This window comes from Mesoplodon densirostris, chromosome 5 (genome assembly GCF_025265405.1).
Source record: "Mesoplodon densirostris isolate mMesDen1 chromosome 5, mMesDen1 primary haplotype, whole genome shotgun sequence".
Classification (NCBI taxonomy): domain Eukaryota; kingdom Metazoa; phylum Chordata; class Mammalia; order Artiodactyla; family Ziphiidae; genus Mesoplodon; species Mesoplodon densirostris.
This window is the reverse complement of record NC_082665.1, coordinates 76,993,857-77,016,207: the sequence shown is the minus strand read 5'-3', so window position 1 is coordinate 77,016,207 and position 22,351 is coordinate 76,993,857. Positions and strand designations below refer to the sequence as shown.

At 37.8% G+C, this 22,351-nt stretch overlaps 1 protein-coding gene across 1 annotated transcript in view; it reads right to left on the bottom strand.

The window, feature by feature from the left end:
- Window positions 1-22,351, bottom strand: part of MRPL3 (mitochondrial ribosomal protein L3) — a 43,855-nt gene that overhangs the window by 2,506 nt on the left and 18,998 nt on the right. The window contains exons 7-9 of the mRNA XM_060099030.1: window positions 12,091-12,199; window positions 10,570-10,647; window positions 8,976-9,053 (exon numbers count right to left, since the gene is read on the bottom strand). Of these exons, the coding sequence (XP_059955013.1) occupies window positions 8,976-9,053; window positions 10,570-10,647; window positions 12,091-12,199 (265 nt within the window). The remainder of the gene's footprint in view (window positions 1-8,975; window positions 9,054-10,569; window positions 10,648-12,090; window positions 12,200-22,351) is intronic.

Below are 22,351 nucleotides of genomic sequence, written 5' to 3'. Positions count from 1 at the left end.
TGTTGGGCATTATTTTTCATATGCCTTTTGGCCACCTGTATGTCTTCGGAGAAATGTCTACTTAGACATTCAGTGTCTTTTGCCCATTTTTTGATTGGGTTGGGTTTTTTTTTTTTTATATTGAGCTGTATGAGCTGTTTGTACTTTTGGAAATTAATCTCTTGTTGGTAGCATCATTTTGCAAATATTTTCTCCCATCCTGCAGGTTGTCTTTCCATTTTATGGTTTCCTTTTCTGTGCAAACGCATTTAAGTTTAATTAGATCCCATTTGTTTATTTTTGTTTTTATTTCCATTACTCTAGGAGATGGATCAAAAAAGATATTGCTGCAATTTATGTCAAAGAGTGTTCTGCTTGTTTTTTCCTCTAGGAGTTTTATAGTATCTGGTCTTATATTTAGGTCTTTAATCCAGTTTGAATTTATTTTTGTATTTGGTGCTAGAGAATGTTCTAATCTTGTACACAGAGTTGTCCAGTTTTACCAGCACTACTTATTGAAAAGACTGCCTTTTCTCTATTGTATATTCTTGCCTCCTTTGATGTAGACTGACCATATGTGCATGGCTTTATTTTTGGGATTTCTATCTAGTTCCATTGATCTATATGTTTGTTTTTGTGCCAGTACCATACTGTTTTGCTTACTGTAGCTCTGTAGTCAAGAAGCCTGATTCCTCCAGCTCCATTCTTCCTTCTTACGATTGCTTTGGCTGTTTGGGGTCTTTTGTGTTTCCATACAAATTTTAAAATTTCTTGTTCTACTTCTGTGAAAAATGCCATTGGAAATTTGATAGGAAATGCATTGAATCTATAGATTGCCTTGGATAGTATGGTCATTTTAACAATATTGATTCTTCCAATCCAAGAACATCATATATCTTTCCATCTGTTTGTGTCTTCTTTTTTTTTTTTTTTTTTTTTTTTCTTTTTGCGGTATGCGGGCCTCTCACTGTTGTGGCCTCTCCCGTTGCGGAGCACAGGCTCCGGATGCGCAGGCCCAGCGGCCATGGCTCACGGGCCCAGCCGCTCCGCGGCATATGGGATCCTCCCAGACCGGGGCACGAACCCGTATCCCCTGCATCGGCAGGCGGACTCTCAACCACTGCGCCACCAGGGAGGCCCTGTTTGTGTCTTCTTTAATTTCCTTCATCAGCGTCTCATAATGTTCAGAGTACAGGTTTTTTGCCTCCTTAGGTAGGTTTGTTCCTAAGTATTTTATTGTTTTTGATGTGATTGTAAATGGCATTGTTTCCTTAATTTTACTTTCTGATTTTTGTTGTTACTGTATAGAAGTGCAACAGACTTCTATGTATTAATTTGTACCCTGCAACTTTACAGAATTCATTGATGAGCTCTAGTAGTTTTCTGATAGCATCTTCAGAATTTTCTATGTATAGTATCACGTCATCTGCAAAAGTGACAATTTAATTACTTCTTTTCCAATCTGGATTCCTTTTATTTCTTTATCTTCTCTGATTGCTGTGGCTAGGAGTTACAAAACTATGTTGAATAAAAGAGGCAAAAGTGGGCATTTGTCTTGTGCCTGACCTTAGAGGAAATGCTTTCAACTTTTTGCTGTTGATTATGATGTTAGCTGTGGGCTCATCACATATGACCTTTATTATACTGAGTAGGTTCCCTCTATGCCCACTTTCTGGAGTTTTTTTTTTTCTCTTTATCATAAATGGATGTTGAATTTTATCAAAAGTTTTTTCTGCATCTATTGAGATGACCATATAATTTTATTCTTCAACTTGTTAATGTGGTGTATCACACTAATTGATTTGCAGATACTGAAAATTCATTACACCCCTGCGATAAATCCCACTTGATCATGGTGTATGATCCTTTTAATGTATTGTTGGATTCAGTTGGCTAGATTTTCTTTTTTATTTGGTTTGATTTTGTTGAGGATTTTTGCATCTAAGATCATCAGTGATATTGGCCTGTACTTTTCTTTTTTTGTGGTATCTTTGGTTTTGGTATCAAGGTGATGGTGGCCTCATAGAATGAGTTCAGAAGTGTTCCTTCCTCTGCAATTTTTTTGAAATCATTTCAGAAGGGTAGGTGTTAACTCTTCTCTAAATGTTTGGTAGAATTTGCCTGAAGCCATCTGGTCCTGGACTTTTGTTTGTTGGGAGTTTTTAAATTACTGATTCAATTTCAGTACTGGTAACTCATCTGTTCATATTTTCTATTTCTTCCCGGTTCAGTCTTGAGAGATCGCACCTTTTTAAGAATTTGTCCATTTCTTCAAGGTTGTCCATTTTATGGCTGTATAGTTGCTTGTAGCAGCCTCTTATGATCCTTTGTATTTCTGTGGTATTGGCTGTAACTTCTGCTTTTCCGTTTTTTATTTTACTGATTTGGGCCCTCTCCTTTTTTTCCATAATGAGTCTGGCTAAAGGTTTACCAATTTTGTTTATCTTTTCAAAGAATCAGCTTTTATTTCATTGATCTTTTCTATTGATTTTTTTAAAGTGTCTATTTCATTTATTTCTGCTCTGATCTTCATTTCTTTCTTTTTTTCTGCTAACTTTAGGTTTCGACTGTTCTTTCTCTAGTTGCTTTAGGTGTAAGGTTATGTTGTTTATTTGATATTTTTCTTGTTTCCTGAGGTAACATTGTGCTGCTATAGACTTCCCTCTTAGAACTGCTTTTGCTATGTCCAATAGGTTTTGGACCATTGTGTTTTTGTTTTCATGATTTTCTAAGTATTTTTTGATTTCCTCTTTGATTATTTCAGTGATCCATTGGTTGTTTAGTAGCATATTGTTTAGCTTGCACGTGTTTGTGTTTTTTGCAGTTTTTTTCTTGTGGCTGTTTTCTTTTCTTTCTTTCTTTTTCTTGGGCTGCATCAGGTGGCTTGTTAGGATATTAGTTCCCTGACAAGGGATTAAACATGCACCCTTGGCAGTGAAAGCATGGAGTCCTAACCACTGGACTGCCAGGGAATTCCCTGGTTGTCTTCTAAACTCATAGTTGTGGTCTGAAAAGATGCTTGATACAATTTCAATTTTCTTAAATTTACTACAGCTTGCTTTGTGGCCCAACATATGATCAATCCTGGAGAATGTTCCATGTGCACTTGAAATGTGTATTCTGCTTTCAGATGGAAGGTTCTATACATATCAATTGAGCCCATCTGGTCTAATGTGTCATTTAAGGCTTGTGTTTTCCTTAGTGATTTTCTGTCTGGACGATCTGTCCATTGATTTAAGTGGGGTGTTAAAGTCCCCCATTATTATTACTGTCAATTTCTACTTTTATGTCTATTAACATCTGCCTTATATGTTGAGGTGTTCCTATGTTGGGTGCATATATATTTACAATTGTTGTATCTCTTCTTGGATTGATCCCTTGATCATTATGTGGTGTCCTTCTCTCTTGTAACCATCTTTATTTTAAAGTCTTTTTTGTCTGATATGAGTATTCCTACTTCAGCTTTCTTTTGATTTGCATTTGCAATGGGATACCTTTTTCCATCCCCTTACTTTGTATGTCTCTAGATCTGAAGTGGGTCTCCTGTAGACAGCACGTATATGGGTCTAGTTTTTGTATCCATTTAGTCAGTCTATGCCTTCTGATTGGAGTATTTGATCCACTTACATTTAAGGTAATTATCAATATATATGTTCTTATTGCCATTCTGTTATTGGATTTCTGTAGGTCTTTTGTCCCTTTCTTCTTAGTTCTCTGCTCTTGTGATTTGATGACTATCTTTGTGTTATGTTTGGATTCCTTTTTCTTTATTGTATGTATATGTATTATAGATTTTTGGTTTGTGGTTACTATGAGGTTTTAGTATAGCAGTGTGTGTGTGTATACACATAAATATAAATATATATGATTGTTTTAAGTTGCTGATCTCATTTGAACTGCATTTTAAATACCCCACATTTGTACTCTCCTCCCTTCACAATTACTGTTTTTGATCTATTTCTTTTTTTCCTTTAATTAATTAATTATTTTGGTGGGCTGCATTGGGTCTTTGTTGCTGTGCACAGGCTTTCTCTAGTTGCAGCGAGTGAGGGCTACTCTTCATTGCAGTGCGTGGGCTTCTCATTGTGGTGGCTTCTCTTGTTGTGGAGCACGGGTTCTAGGCATGTAGGCTTCAGTAGTTGTGGCATGTGGGCTCTAGAGCGCAGGCTCAGTAGTTGTGGTGCAAAGACTTAGTTGCTCCATGGCATGTGGGATCTTCCCGGACCAGGGCTTGAACCTGTGTCCCTTGTACTGACAGGCAGATTCTTAACGACTGCACCACCAGGGAGGTCCCTGATATCATATTTCACATCTAATTGTTTTGTGTATCCCTTAACTGCGTATTGTGGATACAGATGATTTTACTACTTTTGTTTTGTAACCTCCCTACTAGTTTGTGTATGGACAATTTCCCTTTGTCATATGTTTGCCTTTACCAGTGAGCTTTTCCATTTCATAATCTTCTTGTTTCTAGTTGCAGCCTTTTCTTTTCCCCTTAGAAAAGTTCCTTTAGCATTTGTTGTAAAACTGGTTTGGTGATGTTGAATTCTTTTATCTTTTGCTTGTCTGTTTTGATTTCTCCATCAAATCTGAATGAGGACCTTGCTGGATATTTTTTTTTTTTTTTTCTTTTTTTGCGGTACGCGGGCCTCTCACTGCTGTGGCCTCTCCCCTCGCGGAGCACAGGCTCCGGACGCACAGCCTCAGCGGCCATGGCTCACGGGCCCAGCCGCTCCGTGGCACGTGGGATCCTCCTGGACCAGGGCACAAACCCGTGTCCCCTGCATCGGCAGGCGGACTCTCAACCACTGAGCCACCAGGGAAGCCCATGGGTATTCTTGATTGTAGATTTTTTCATCACTTTAAATACATCATGCCATTCCCTTCTGGCCTACAGAGTTTCTGCTCAAAAATCAGCTGACCATCTTATGGGAGTTCCCTTGTACATTATTTATAGCTTTTCCCTTGTTGCTTTTCATATTTTTTCTAAGTACTGTCAATTTGATTACTATGTGTCTTGGTGCGTTTCTCTTTGGGTTAATCCTCTATGGGACTCTGTGCTTCCTGGACTTGGGTGATTGTTTCCTTTCCCAGGTTAGGGAAGTTTTCAGCTATTATCTCTTCAAGTATTTTCTCAGGCCATTTCTCTCTCCTTTTCCTAGAATCCCTATAATGGGAATGTTTGTGTGCTTGATGTTGTCCCAAAGTTCTCTTAAACTGTCCTAATTTCTTCTCATTCTTTTTTATTCTGTTACACGGCAGTGATTTCTAGTACTATGTCTTCCAGTTCACTGCTCTATTCTTCTGCCTCATTTATTCTGCTACTGGTTCTTTCTAGTGTATTTCTCATTTCAGTTATTATATTAATGTTTGGTTGCTCTTTATATTTTGACTCTTTGTTAAAAACTTCTAACTTCTTGCTCTGTGCATCCATTCTTTCCCCAAATTCCTGGATCATCTTTACGATCATTACTCTGAACTCCTTTCTCGAGTACACTGCCTACTTCCACTTCACTTAGCTGTTCTTCAGGGATTTTTATCTTGTTCCTTCATCTGAAACATATTCCTCTGCTGCCTCAGTCTGTCTAAATTTCTACTTGTATTTTTATGTGTGTGGTAGGTTAATTACATTTCTCAACCTTGGAGAAGCGGGATGTCCTGTATGTCCCAGCAGTACACTTCCCTCTCATCCCTGAAGGATCAGGGACCAGTCTGTTTGCAGACCCAGTTCCACAGGCTGTGTGATCATAGTTTTCTTGCTTCTGGTGTCTGCCCCTGGCTGGATGGGGCTGCTCTAGAGGCTTATGCAGGCTTCCTGGCAGGAGGGGCTGGTGCCAGCCCACTGGTTGGTGGAGCTGGTTCCTTGCCCTCTGGTGGGCAGGGCCGTGTCAAAGGGTGTGTCCAAAGACGGCTGTGGGCTCAGGAAGTCTTTAGGCAGCTTGTCTGCTGACAGATGCAGCTGTGTCCCTGCCCACTTGGTTGTTTGCTTGAGGTGTCCCAGCACTGGAGCCTACAGGCTGTTGGGTAGGGCCAGGTTTTGGTGCTAATGACCCAAGCAAGATGTCAGCCTCCAGCAAGAGTTCATGAAGATGAATACTCCCTAATGTATCTGCCACTGGTTTTTATGTCCTCAGGGTGAGCCACAGCTGCCCCCTACCTTCCAGGAGACCCTCCAAGACCAGCAGGTAGGTCTGGCACAGGGTCCTATGAAATTACTGCTTTTGCCCGGGTTCCAGGTGCATGAGATTCTGCATGTGCCCTTTAAGAGTGAGGTCTCTGCTTCCCCCAGTCCTGTGGAGCTCCTGCTATCAAGCCCCACTGGCCTTCAAAGCCAAATGCTCTGGGAGCTCCTTTTCCTGATGCCAGGCCCCCGGCTGGGGAGCCTGACGTCAGGCTCAGAACTCTCACTCCTGTGGGAGAAGTTCTGTGATATAATCATTCTCCAGTTTTTGTGTCGCCAGGTAGTAAAGGATTTGATTACATCACGAGTGCACCCCTCCTATCATCTCATTGTGGTTTCTTCTTTATATCATGTGGAATATCTTTTTTGGTAGGTTCCAGCTTTTTCTTTAATTGATGATTGTTCAGCCGTTAGTTGTGATTTTGGTGGGCTCATAAAAGAAGGTGGGCTCAAGGTCCCTCTACTCCACCATCTTGTCCCGAATTTGCTGGTACATGTTTTTGTGCACAGAATCTTATCCCTGGCTTTATTATTTCCCTGCTTTCAGGACTCCCTCTCATTCTTTATATATTTATGTATATTGGCAAACCAGTTCAAACACTTTTTAGGAAAGCTGGAGGTAGGATACACACACAAAAAACAGGCAAATCTGAAAATAAACTTAAATTATAAATTAGGATATAGGGACGAGCACACACAAATATTACAGTACACTATGCTATAAATAAAAGTTCTTTAGGCTCTCTTAATACATTTAGTGAATCCAAAGAAGAACAAAAAGCTTACATTAATTAAACAGGTTGGTTATCCCTAAGACTATCTTACTAACTTTAGAATGAATGACAGGCAGCCCTGTACTCTGTACTCTGATGGAACCAAAAGCTCCTGTGCAGTGAGTGGATGCCAATGAGGCTGCCTGTCCAGCAGGACGAGCCTCAACCTCCAATGGCAAGGGGCTTATTCACCTGCTATGGGATCACTGGGAAGAATGGACAAAGTGGGGTGACTGTTTTCAGAAGATTTACCAAACTTTTGACATTTAAAACATAAGCCAACAAAAAACTCCCCCAAACCCACACCTTAATGTTTGGGACAGACATTTAAGGTTATAAAAGACAGTTAAAAGGCACTGTATGTCAAAGATTTTTTTTCAAGATGAGTTCTTTTATCAAAATCTGTTTGTTGGAAATATATCCACCTAGTGTGTTAACAGTTCAAAGTGTCTAGACATTTCTCTGATGGTATAGTTTCTCAAAATGTATTTGGACTCCTCTTTTGGAATTGCCTTCATTGTACCTTCTGAAGATCTTCAGTGATAGCAGGCCACCATCCATTAAATGGATTGAGTTTTTGGAGGCAATCTTTATTGAAGTGGGTGGAAAAATCTGAGTAATAAGTGTTGTTGATTATAAACTGTTTATAACAACCAGATCAGAACCCTGCACATATGGTTTTTCAAGGCAGTTCACCTGTTCATCCTTGCTGGAGTCAAGGAGGATGCTGAGGTGAACCTGAGGAGTCACGGCAACAGTGAGGCTCAGCTGGAAGCCAGCCTAGAACTGTATACAGTAAATGGGGAGAAAAGGAGGATTTGACAATGTTTAAAACTTCATCTGCTATCCAGTATAATTTATTATGAAAAATGATCATTTTCCTTTTTTCTTTTTTATTAGGTTGTTATATTTATAACAATGTAATAAATCTGGAGGTAGGAATACACTGAATTATGAGGCCAAAATGTTAGGAAAAGCACAATGACAACCTGCTGGCTTCCAGTACCTGTCACTATGTACATGACTTGGGTCACTGGGGGACTGAAAACTTACTTAAACCTAAAAAACTGCAAACTTAAAAAAAAGAAGACCAAAAAATCTTGCAAGAATTAATCAAATGCATTTTTTCTTTAAAAAAAAACAATGAGAATACCCTAGTCAAAAAAGTGAAGAGTTCCAGAAAGGGAATTTTAATTACGGTAAGACTGAAACAAATATTGTACCTATGCTAGTAACGGAACCTACTTTAAGAAATGAAAAGAATACACAGAAAAAGACAGGTTTCTTGAAAAATCTGAGGGTTAAGTTTCAGCCTATTTTTGTTGTTATTGTTGGAAGAGTAATGAAGAATCTATTTTGGGGAACTGCTGATATCACTTCAACTACAAATTTATTTTCAGAATGGAAGATTCAAAATTCAAAAGTGATGTCTCATTTTGTATTATGTTGACTTCAATCCCACGCTGAACATTTATTTTGTATTTTATTTGATGGAAATAAATCTCTGAGAGCTTAAGAACGTTTTTTTCAAGTCTGTCTTGTATAACATGTTTTCTTCTCTTCATGTTTTGAACATAAAAATGTATTTTTAAGGAAAACACAGAGCAATGCTAGTAATAATAATAAATCTTTCCTTAAAATGTCCACCTCAAACCACCTTTCTTGTTGATTCTCATTTTATTTCCACCACACATACTTCTGGTTCCCATGTCAAAGTACTCTTAAAAAATGAAAAAGTTATTTTTTGGAAGGATAGAGATATATTGATATTTTTGCAAGTAGTTTTGCTAATATCCTTTTTGTATTTCTAAAGAACCTCTTACTGGACCTACCCTTTGTGCAGGTTCATGGTTTTAGAGACATAGGCTATAGGCTATTTTGTGCAATTTTCTCACTCAGGTGCTACTAAAAAGCAGAAAAAATAGCAAAGAACATGTGGAGAAACAGCTACTTATTTTCAAGACACATTTATGGGTGAGAGGAGAACTTATGGCACACATCCACATCTCTGAACAAGGGAAAATAAAGACAGTTATACATACCTTTACTAAGCAATTTTTGTGTCCAGGTACAGAGCCATTTACATAGATTATATTGTGCTTTGTGTTTATTCTCCACACCTAAAGTGGAAATAAAATCAAACCTTAAGAGTTAAAAATATGAGAATATACTTATATCAATACAAACAAAAGCTGAGGCTATAAGTAGCCTGTAAAGAAATAATCATGTTAGCACCTCAAAATACTGAATGAGAATAAGAATTTCAAATCCTATGGATGACTTGTACTGTAATCCTACAACAGATATGTCTCATGTAAGTGGTAGAAAACTCTCATTTTAAGTATAAATGTGACTGAACGATCAAGACTACTTAGATATTTCAATATTCTTCTGGCACCATTAAGAATAACACGTGAAAATTCAATTTTATTTTATTCTTAGTTAACATGAGCTTGCTGCAACTAGAAACTGGGAAGCTGCAACCTCTCTGGGTCTAATTTTTTTAAAAAGTGTGCTGAGCAGATGGCCTTCAAACAGATCTTCACGTGGGAAAAACATTTACACAAATGACAGAACAGTCAAGAAATGGTACTGAGAAAGTATTTGGGGGTAAAATCAAGTTTGACCCATACCTCATGGCTAAATGTTAAATACTAGGGAAGCTGAAATCTCTCTCCTGTCACACATATGCATACATGAAAAGAAAATGCACAAAAACAGATACAAATAGTTGTCTATGGCAAATATAAATGTAACAGAAGAAGGAAAAAAAATCTTAAATTACATAAAATTTTAAAAACTTCTGCTGGTTAAAATTTATAAATAAAATATACCTAGAATAGAGAATGAAAGAATATGTACCAAAATGTTACCAGTGGTTGTCTTTGGGGGTTGTTCTTTTGAATGGCCTATTTTCTTTTTTGTACTTTCTATACTTTTCACACATATAGACAGATTAGTTGTTTTAATAAAAATATAATTACATGGCACCTATTATGAACAACTCATTTTCACTTAGATATTACATATGTTCCTCAAGTTAGTAGAGAGTGAATGTAACTCCCTGCCCCTTTTAAATATATAATTATTTTACAAAAATGGATGTATACCACAATGCTTTTTTGGTACTCTATTTTCCTATTTTGATTGTCTCCTATTTTGTCTTCCTCCCTCCTCTTCCTCACTCACATCCATCCACACATTTGACATTTAATCGAAAGCAATATGATAACCATCTACTCTTCTCTGTGCTTACATGGCATGGTGACATATATATGTAGGGAGTTTCTGTTTACTCTTATATAAGAGTATTATACATAATGCTCTGAATCTCTATTTTTTCATGCAACAACACTTTGTGGAAATCTTCCAGGTCAAATAGTAGACAATTAACTTTTTCTTTTTAATGAGTGCATTTTTCATGGCTTGCATGTTAAATGAACATATATGACAACTCCAACACACACACACACACACACACACACACACACAGAGTTCACGTACCCCCCACCCCTCAATAATTGTAAAACCTATTAGAACCACCATACGCAGACACATGTTAAATATGTATGCTGCTGTGTTTGCCTTTAGGCACTAATTTAACCACTCCTATAAAAAGCCACTCCAGAAACTTACTTTCAGTCCAAATGCTGTCCTCTCTATGTTCCCCAATTGTCCAGGCATTTTAGTTCCAGGCCAGACTCTGGCAATATCCTAAAGGAGAGAAACAAAAGTAGCACTTTTAAGCAGTACTCTCAATTTCAAACACTACCAATCAAACCAAAATGCAAATAAGATATGTCATTAAAATGTTTTATTTTTTCCTCCATTTTGCTAGCCCCCAGTAAAGAACTAAACATGGATTTAGTCACATTTACCCCTAGAGAATTCCCTTTCTAAATTAGATTAGAACAAAAAAATATAGACTAAGAACGTATTTAGGAGAGTAACAAGAGAGCAGCAACTGAGCCAATAATGGCTGAGAAGGACATAAAAACATGTCACACCACCATTCAAAGAAAAAATGGACTGCCTGGCCTGTTTTTACAAATCTTCTGTATTAACTGACTTGGACTCCATCCAGTCCGCAGCTGCTGGAATGGTCCTACTCTCCCACCCTGGCTTTTGATGTTACTATCCTTCTGCAGAGTGACTAAAGGAGAGAGTTAGTTACCACCGATAGTGAGAAACTTGGCTTCCATTATCAATATATTCACTTATCTGGTCAATCCTATAATTCACAGAAAATTATCTCAGAATGGCTAACTAATACTACTAAAAAACATAATTAGAACTCAACACTTGCACACAGTACATTTTAAATTTAGACTCTGGGTATACAGCCAACAACCATGTGTTCACAAGTTACTTGAGTTATTAGTCCACTCTAGTCCCCCAATTTAGTGAGGTTCTGTTACTCATTTGAAATAGTTATGTTCATTTCCTAATTATATTCCATTATGGATCCCCCCCATTTTTATTTTACTTTGAATTTGTAAAACATTAACATGGTTCCAAAGTAAAGAGTATTAACAAAAAAGTATATCTAGTTAAGTGCCACTCCTGCCACTCCTGAGCCCTTCCATACTCTTCCCACCCAAGAGTAAGAATCCCCCAGGCTCTTTATGGTACACCTCTGGGAGAGATATTCAGTAGGACTAAATTAGCAGTACAAATCTCCTTCTCTCCTTCCTATGCTCTTATTGTCTATTTCTCCATTTTTTCTCTATTACTTTCCCCTTCATCATTATATTGTCCTTGACAACTTTTCCCAACGGTGTCTTCTAAGGCAAAAACAAATCTGTGAAGAAACCAGTGAGGGCAGATGGCAGGGCATTCTGATCCCTGATCACTTACAGCTGACTTCAGAGTGTAGGATGGGAGACAGAGATGGGACAGAAAGTAGGCAGACAAGTACTGAGACACTGGCCGTACACTGGCCAATGTACACTGGCCATAAGTACGTAGGATACAACCAAATGATTCGAGTCTGGCTCTGGAAAGTAAGGCCAGGACTCATAAATCTGTGACTTTTATTAGGACCCACCTGGAGTAAGATTCAAATAATGTGACTTGATCCCAAGGACAGACTAAAGCACCATATACACAAAAGCTGAATCTTTAGTACTAAAAAGAGCATCACTAAGTTACACTTACACCAGTTGAAATAGCTCCAGGCCTTCTGTGGGTTTTTGTTTGACCGTGAGTAGCTGGCTGGCCTTTAAATCCCCATCTTTTCATGACACCTTGGAAACCTTTACCAATACTGAACAAGATAAACATTAGAATTTACATAATGAACAGAGGATAAAATCCCCCCAAATGTATACTTTGATAGTACCTTAGAGTTTATAGCTAAGTTCCTTATCCAAATAACTAGAAAAGGCCATACAAGCAAAACTACAAATGAACATGCCTTTATCTCTGTCCTGGTTTGCACCCCTTCCTGGAGTCTCATTCTACATAAAATGATTAGTTCAAGATTGTGAGACAACAGCAAGCTAAGCAGTTCTATCATCCTAATCCTGTGAAACAACACAGTAAAAGTGGGACATTTTATAAGTTCAAAGTACTTGTAAGCGATGCAGCAGGCCACCATTAAGACCCCCACCTCCTGTAAAGCAACTATACTCCAATAAAAATTAAAAACAAGAACAAAAACCTGAAGAAACCCACCTCCTGGTACACATGCCACTGTGTGATCAAGCACCTCCCCTTGAGTCTGTGTGGACCTAGCAACTCATCTCTTAAGGAATAAACTACGGCAGAAGAGATGAGATGTCACCTCTGACTCTTGGTTACAAAGACACTGGCTTCCATCTCTGCACTCTCGGTTCTGTTATGCAGCAAGGACCTCTCTAGCCAACAACTGTGGACCTGACGCTCGCCAGTGGTCATGTTAATGAGCTTGCAGGCACTTCTTCCCAAGTTGAACCCTATGATGACCACAGCCTTGACTGTTGCCTCAGCTGCAGCTTCGTGAGAGACCCTGAGCCAGAGGCACCCAGTTAAGCTGTACTGGGAGTTATCACCACAGAAACTGTGAGGTAATAAATGTTTGTTGTTTTAGGCTGTTGTATTTTAGGGTAATGTGCTAGGCAGCAATATAGAATAGAACACAAAATAAAACAGTAATAATGCTCTAAATGCTGAACAAGTTTAGAAGATGGATCTTGGTTTCAAGGTTTGAATCAGAAGCCAATGGAGAAATAAAATCAGAGAAAAAAATCTAATATTTCAATTTTTAAACAAAACCATTCTATTTTCAAATTCTGCTAACTAGAGAAACATTATGCAGTGTAGGTAGAAACAACACTAAGGTTCAAGCAGTATTAGAGTTTATCTCTGTCAAATATATCAGGACAAATGATACAAGGAAAGGGCTAGAATGAATTGTAAGACTCTACCAGGCTTATTTTTATAGACTCTTAAGATGAACACTTCTTCCACCTTTCATTAGATAATATGTCAACATATTTTTCACGTTGTGTTCCCTTAATCTAATAAAGCTAGCTATTATTAAATAAATAGTGCCCAGTTCAGGACATTTACAAAAAGGACCAATCACAAAAGATTTTGAAAACTATGTTACTTCCACAGGACTTTGCTATGCATTTAACAAAGAATTATCAGAGAGTAATGGATTGAAGTAAGCCCACATGACTAAGATGGTTTGTTTTAGATAAATCAAGAAACCAGCATAAAAATAATATGAATATGTATAGAATATAACAGTCGAATAATATCATATCACATGTCAAGTTATTTGTATATGAATAATTTAAATGTAGCTTTTTTCACATTAATCAACTGAACACATCACTTACGGAGTACACTGACCAGCACACCTTGTTTTATTATGCTCTGCAGATACTGTGGTTTTTATAGTTTGAAAGGTTTGTGGCAACCTTGTGTGATCAGATAATGATTAGCACTTTTCGGCCAGGAAGTTTTGTTTTTTTTTTTTTTTTTAATTGGAGTATAGTTGCTTTACAATGTTCTGTTAGTTTCTGCTGTATAGCAAAGTAAATCAGATATACATATATCCACTCTTTTTAAAATTTCCTTCCCATTTAGGTCACCACAGAGCATTGAGTAGAGTTCCCTGTGCTATACAGTAGGTTCTTATTAGTTATCTATTTTATATATAGTAGTGTATGTATGTCAGTCCTAATCTCCAAATTCATCCCACCCTACCCTTACCCCCTTGGTAACCGCAAGTTTGTTTTCTACATCTGTGACTCTATTTCTACTTTGCAAACAAGTTCATCTGTACCATTTTTCTAGATTCCACATATAAGTGATATTATACGATATGTCTTTCTCTTTCTGACTTACTTCACTCTGTATGACAATCTCTAGGTCCATCCATGTTGCTGAAAATGGCATTATATTTCGTTCATTTTTAAGCCATGAAGTATTTTTAAATTAAGGCACATACATTGTTTTTTTAGATATAATGCTATTGTACAGGGTACAGTACAGTGTAAACATAACTTCTATACGCACTAGGTAACCAAAAGCTTGACTCGCTTTACTGCTGCTGTCTGGAACCAAACTGCAGTATCTCCGAGGCGTGCCTGTACATAATTGTTTTTTTTGCTTCCAAAACTCAAAATAATGCTTATGCTTGATCAAAGAGCTAAAACAGAAATTTAACATATATTCATTGAAAAGTCACTATAAACTTTGCAAGGTTAACATCTAAGAAGGGAAACTATGATAATCAAATATTTTACTGAAATTTTGCTTCAGAAACTTAACAAATATTTCTACTTAATGCTGTATTTTAGAATATATTGATATTTGAAAAACAAATGCTTTGCAATTTAAAAATAAAAAAGTACCTAAAGAGTCATTTGAACTTATGATATTGTTTGGCAAATAACATTAAAAATTTTTTTAATAAATTTATTTATTTAATTTATTTGATTTTTGGCTGCACTGGGTCTTCGTTGCTGCAAGTGGGCTTTCTCCAGTTGTGGTGAGCGGGGGCTACTCTTCGTAGTGGTGCATAGGCTTCTCATTGTGGTGGCTTCTCTTGTTGCAGAGAGTCTCTAGGTGCGCAGGCTTCAGCTGTTCTACAGCACAGGCTCAGCAGTTGTGGTGCATGGGCTTAGTTGCTCCGCAGCATGTGGGATCTTCCCAGATCAGGGCTCGCACCCATGCCCCCTTCATTGGCAGGTGGATTCTTAACCTCTGCACCACCAGGGAAGCCCTGGCAAGTAACACTTTAAAGAAAACAAGGGAACGGACTGGCAATGCCAAATCTAAAATGAGCATGTTTTCAAAATACGGCATTCTAACACTGGTCATTCTTGGTAGAAAGTTTGTTGGTAACTTCTGAGTTCTCAAACTGATTCATCTCCTGCTTAAAGAGAGAGCATGCATGTGTGCATCAGTAAAAAACACTCCAGGTAAATTACAGGAGATAATTTAGCTCATTTTACTAGCAAACGATTACAAAATCAAAGTGGTATCCTGAAAGTGCTAATTACTGTCAGCCAATTACAGACTGTTTTTCAATCTAGCTCTAGAACACATCATGTTGTTATACTGTGTACAACAGGAGCCTCTTCAATAAATAACCTTTAAACAAAAGGGTTAAGACACACGATGTGACAAATCACTGGCTGAATTGAGACTACGGAGAACAGAGCGCACCTGTTGCTCCACAGAGGGGGCACAGGTGTCTATTCTGTTGTTTCTCTCAGTTGTCACCCAACTGGAGAACAAAAATGAAACAAAAGCAAGATATGAATGAATCTACACTTAGCAAACCCATGCAGAGTTCAAACATAAGGTTTTCACAGGTCACATAAAATAATACCTTCACTTTACTAAATAGGATATAAAACACATAACATACTTTATCTCTCCCACCCCTTTTCTGCTGCAGTTTTTAATGACAGCAGAAAAAACCAAATAAAGGAAAATTCAAATCAGCTATGAACACAATGTTAGAAGTTCCAAATTTAGTGAAACATATCTGAAAATTAGGAAAACATAGAAAATTTATTTTATTTAGAGCATTCATACTTGCTAAAACCAAAACTCCATCAAAAAATCTCAGAGATGCAATTTAAATTTAGACTTTATTGCCCTTGTTTCTGGGTATATTTCCTTACTATACTTTAAGTTCATGAAGTGCAGGGATTGTGCAGCATCTAACCCTAGTGCCCTGCCTAGAGAACTCAGACTAATTTTGTTACTGGCTATAACTGTGTCTTAGGAAGAGAGATGATTATTTCCTTTATTTTGTCCTGTAGTTTCCAAATGCTGTATAATGGGTTTGTCTTTTATAAAAGTTTATGAAGATTATATTAAGAAAAGGCAATGAGGGACTTAAAGGTTTGACTGTAAGAATCTTGCAGAAGAGAATGCATAATTGTTTCCAACTGCATTCTATAAATCTCTAGAGAATACTATGAATTTCATTTCCCTGTCACATTGACAAATGCCTAAATACCTACCAGCAGACACACAGGTTTTAATACAAACCCATCATGCATTTCCCCACTTTGTGGGAAACTGCCTTTGACTGCGTGGTTCTGGATACACTTGTGTATACGCATAAAACAAAATGTCCATGAGGTGAGGAGTGCTCTCGAGTCCATCCATTCTGAGTCGTCAGGGAAATTCCTCCAAAATTCTCATCACTGAGTTTTGCCCTTGCCACTGAAGATCCCTGTAAATGCTGGGAGTCAATTTCTGCTCAACTCGGTGTTGTTGTCTAAACCTATTCCATCAGTGATATAAAACAGCTCCTGAGCACACAGGTAAGTCATGGTGGAATCTTCCAGTTGCTCTGTGTCCCATCACATACAGTTAAAAGCTGGCATGGAAGATCTGTATGGCTGTTACTCTCCAGGATGAATTTGTGACAGCATGACCTGAACTGCAGGTATTCTGTTTATGTCTAAAAACTATAAAGCTCCCATCAATATCTGGGAACATTGTTATCAACAACTGACTGCTAAGATTGCACCGTTTACAGCTTTCTGACATCAAATCTAGCTCATTCAATAGTACGAAGAGCCAAATGTGCAGTGATTCCTTTGAGTCCTCTTACAGAGGGAGCATTTTCCAGCTGTTCTAAGTAAACCCAGAACACCATGTTTGCTGTCCTGAGTTCAGTCTGCTCTTCTCAAAGAAGAAAACTCAAAAACTCAAATAATTCTGCAATATCATGAAAAGACACAACAGTTTTCTGAGTATTACTTCTTCATTAATATAGAAAACAGTGAGTTATGCCACTTGGAAAACTGAGGGATTATTTTTTGGAAACAGATTTTTAGAATTGAAAGGAAACTTAGAACATGTGGAATCTAAAAAAGAAATGATACAAGTGAACATTTACAAAACAGAAACAGACTCACAGATCTAGAACACAAATTTATGGTTACCAGAGAGGAAAAGGGTGGGGAGGGATAAATTAGGGGTTTGGGATTAGCAGATACAAACTACAAAATATAAAATAAATAACCAACAAGGACCTGCTGTATAGCTCAGGGAACTATATTCAATATCCTGTAATAAACCATAATGGAAAAGAACATGATAAAGGATATGTAATGTATAACTCAATAACTTTGCTGTACACCTGAAACTAACACGATACTGTAAATCAACTATACTTAAGAAAACAAAAACCCACATTAAAAAAAAAAAAAAAGAAAGGAACCTTAGAAACCATTTACTCCCAAACCCTTATGTTAAAGATAATGAAATCTACATCCAGAGAGGTTAAGCCACTTGCCCAAGGTCAAATGCCTGGTAAATGAAAGTATCTGGTCATGCTTTTAATCCAGGTCATACTGCCTCTTGAGAAATAGAGTAAAGCAAAAATAAAGTAGCATATCAGAGAAGCATGGAGTTATTTCAAGGGCATCCTCATTACACTGTAAATTCTAGATGTAGCAGGTATTATGTATTCTTAAAATTACCTAGAGTGTTTTGTAAAGCTACTACTTTGCTATACAACAGTCTAAAGTAAGAGGCAATAATTTGATGTATTAGAAAATACCACAATCTAATTCCTAATGACTTAATATTGTTAATTCATTTAAAAAGATATTTCCTTTAAAATTTTGAAACAAATGAAAAAACAGTAATATCACCAATAGCAATAGCAGCCAATACTCCTGAGCATTCACTATGTCCCAGATCGTGAGCTAAGAGCCTCTATGCATTATCTCATTCAGTCTTTACAACATGGCTATGAGGTAGGTGCTGTAATTAGTCTCGTGTTAAACGTGAGGCGACTGAGAGGTTAAGAAAGCTGTTTAGGTCACAGAGCTGCTGAGAAGCAGATCCATGCTTTCAGCCACTCCCTAGACCGCCTCTGATGAGACACTCACTTTGACTGACTGAAGAGGGATTATTTTTTACAGAGACTACTTCCCTCTATAGTTTACTCATTTTGAAAACTGTTTCACTAGTATACTTAAAAATTTACTGCTTTGAATAACTAGTAAATAAAGTAACTTATTAAAAATGAAATAAAATTGCAAATGTGCACAGCTGGAGAGCAATTGTTCCCTGAAGGCAGCATCCACCTTGCTTTCCCTCCGAGTTCCCAGCAAACACCCACCAGTCAGGATAACAAGCTAGTGGGGAAGGCTTTGGACCATGTGCAGGCACCCTTCTCTGAACAGTGTGCAGGACTGCTCACACAGCCCAAAGAGTCTTTGCTTTGTTAAGAACCTACCTGGCTTTTTAATCACCTTAAGGCTCTGATGGACAATATTTCTGTACATATTTTGATATTTCAGTGAAAGAACCCAAATTAACTCTCCCCAACTCCTTTCATTTTTACTACCATGGATAACATTATCAAAGTAAGCGCCTATTTTTCTATTTTGAGGCCAAAGGGTAATGAGAATTTAAAGGGCACTGTTAACTTCAAAAATAGTAAGATTATGCCAGAAATTGCTATTAAAGTAATATGACTGTGCCTGAAAATATATGTGTTGTTTTCATTAGCCCAGACTCGTAGACAGAGTTTTAGATTCTTTCACTCAGAAAGAAGTAGCTGAATGAGCTGTTTTCTGATTTCAATCTGGGATTCAAGAAATCACTTCAGGCTTCACTGTCATGAATTCAAAGTTCAGTAAGACAGCTGGCAGGAAAGTGCCCCCATGCTCACCACTATGGATGTATCACCACCTGTGTCCTTCAAGTCCTTTGAGACAGGGACCTAACATTTTCTCCTAAACACTGCAGAATGCATTTTTAGAGTTTTATTTTTATCTTACTTTAATTCTTTTCTGATTTCGTTCCTTAAAAAAAGAAAAACTCTGCAAGTTAAAATAAGCACTGCTAGGATTCAACAGAAAACAATGGACTAAACATCCTATGTTGAGGCTAGAATCAACAGTCATACTTTATCTCACCCACTCTTTATATATTATCTAGAGAGGTTTCCTCCTCAAAACTGAGAAGGAAAGGGAAAACGTTAGGCCCCCAAACCCATCATCTATTAGAAGTTATGGTGGAATATAATTACAGAATAAGAATATAATCTTTAAAAGGGTCCGAGTACAGGAAGTGCGTAGTAGTGGTGGTGTGGGGAACACATCAATATATGTGCTACACTTTAAATTTTATTTAGAATAAATTACATAAAACTGACATATTTCAAAGACTGGGCCATATTTCCTATTTATAGCATAATGAAAACTGTGAAAAATTATTCTGCTAGAATGGTTTTATATATTAGATGTAAAGATCTTTCCCATATAATCTAACTTTGTATACTCAGACCTTTTAGATGAAAAACTATTTCTGGTTTAAAAGTAAAAATTAAAAAGAACTCTAGTAAATATATATTCACCTCACACTCCAACACAACAATGGTAAATTTACTTATTTATATAGAAAATTATATCCAAATTCAGCACAGGTAAATACAATGTATCTTTCAGTGTAAGCAGATTTCCCAATGCAATCATTAAAAGAGGAACATTTTAAAAATTTAAGGAAGCCTTCAAGAGGCTGCTACTGTTGGTTACTGGTCACTAAAAAGAAAATGTCTGCAGACAATTTTATTCTTGAAGTAGAAAGATTCTATTAACACTGTATTTTCTTAAATTAGTATTTTTCCATTTTAATTTTTCTTATTTAGTTAGTTATTTCTAAAGTATATTTAATCCAGCAATTAAAATTGAAGGTATAGGTAAAAAACTTGAAATATAAGTATAGATTTAACCATTAAATATCACTATTACAACGTGAGAAAAATGAACAATTTCAATTAAGAAAAAAGTCTCAAACTAATCTCTAATGGAAAGGAGATGATGAAGCCAGTTACTAAGGAGACCAGTTTTCAGTTTCATGCTAACTAAAATGTGGGTAATACAAAGGCCTGCTTTAACTGACAATGTTATTTGAAACTGAATTAGACTTGCCTGCTTTAACACAGATGTTCATATGTTATAATTTGAGTAGAGTTGAGAAAAGGCAGGCACTGGGACTCTGTGCTGGGTAAAGGAGCAGCAGGAAAAGAAGGTCCACCGGTGAGTTTCTGACTATTCTCCAGTAGAGTGATTCTCAGAGTGTGGTCCCTGGACTAGCAGCAACCACACAACCTGGGAACTTGTTAGAAATGCAAATTCTCAGGTACTACCCCAGATCTAATGAATCTGAAGATTGGTGGGGGAGTGGAGGTAGGGGAGATTATGAAGCCCACTCAAGTGTGGGAAATGATGCTCTAGGCTGTGAACCCATGTCCCTCATCTGACCTAACCATGTCACTGCACCATTTTTTCTCTAGCGTTTGCACCTGCAACAGGATTAATAATAAAGACAATGGAGCCCAGAAGTTTCAAAATTTTAAAACAGGGGCTGAAAATGGAGGACAAGGTAGAAAATCTCTGGCTGTAAGTGAGCCATAGCAAGAGACTGCAAGAACTCAGAGCCTATGTCCAAAAGATAATGGTTCCATTTACAGTCAACAAGGAAAAAAAAACATTCTCACTGGCTGCGAGGGATAAAACGCCAAGCGGGGGGAAAAAATGAGAAGCATCAGGGAAAGGATGTAGAAGAATTTAAAAAGGAAAAAGAAAAGCAAGCAAATTCATGTGTGCGTGCACATACACATGCACAGGAAAGTCAACAGCAAAGAGACAGCTTCCACCAGGACTGGGTGTAGCTGAGACCTAATAAGCCTGCACCCAGGAGGAATCCAAAACATCTCCACATGAGGACAGAGCTCTGTAAATTCGCAAGCACTTACAAGCATCCTGAGGCCATAATAACATGCCAGCTCCCAGAGCTGCAGCCATTGGCAACATTTAGTGAAAGGTCAAAGTCTGTTTCATTTTGATCTCAAGTAATACCCCGAAAAGGTACGCACACCAGAGTACAGTGCACATGCTACACAAAGTCAAACAGAAGACGGTACTGCAGCCCACACAACAATAAGGGTTTTCTCAAATGCAGGTGCCCCTTTTCCAGAGTTGAATGTCAACTACTCTAAATCCCAGGGTTAGTTACTCTCACAGCTCTCATCAGCCATCTAGTCCTGAGGCTGGCACATGGCTGTACACACTCTTGTTTTCTAGGTACGTGATCTTAAAACACAAAACAAAACCAACACACTCTCCTTCCACTTTACACTCACAAGGAGAAGCCTGAAGTTTTAAAAATAGCTTTTAGGAAGCCAAGGAAACCCAACAGTAGCATATGAAATGAAAGCATCTAGTGAACACAGGCACTGAAAGGCTAGGCTCCAACCCAAGCTAGTCACAAACACTGCCACAGAGCATCTGCTAACAAAGGAATCTGACTTTGCAGGGCTTCCTGAATATCTCATTTACCTTGTAAAATATGTAATGGAATGCACACATTATTAACTGTGTGTAAATTAACAAATTACCGTGAGGCATTTTATCATACATAATAATTCAGGAATTTAAAAAGTAAAGCCATCTAATTCACAACACACACGTCTTCCCACTTACTCAAACCAAAGCTTTACAGCTCCAATATTTTGACTTCTTCACAAGGGCAGGCAGGACAAACGTTACCAAAAGACCAGTAATTTCAGACGCCCCAGCAAGTAAGAATGAGTTCTCAACAATCAGGAAGCAGAGAGAAAAAGAGGAAGGTTCACAGTCTCTTTAAAGAGGCCCCACTTTCCTTTACTCCACCGCCAACCTAGCCCACTCCACTTCTAAATAGCTAATCAAAAGTTAAGGCCCCTGGGCTTCCCTGGTGGCGCAGTGGTTGAGAATCTGCCTGCCAATGCAGGGGACACGGGTTCGAGCCCTGGTCTGGGAAGATCCCACATGCCACGGAGCAACTAGGCTCGTGAGCCACAACTACTGAGCCTGCGCATCTGGAGCCTGTGCTCCGCAACAAGAGAGGCAGCGATTGTGAGAGGCCCGTGTACCGCGATGAAGAGTGGCCCCCGCTT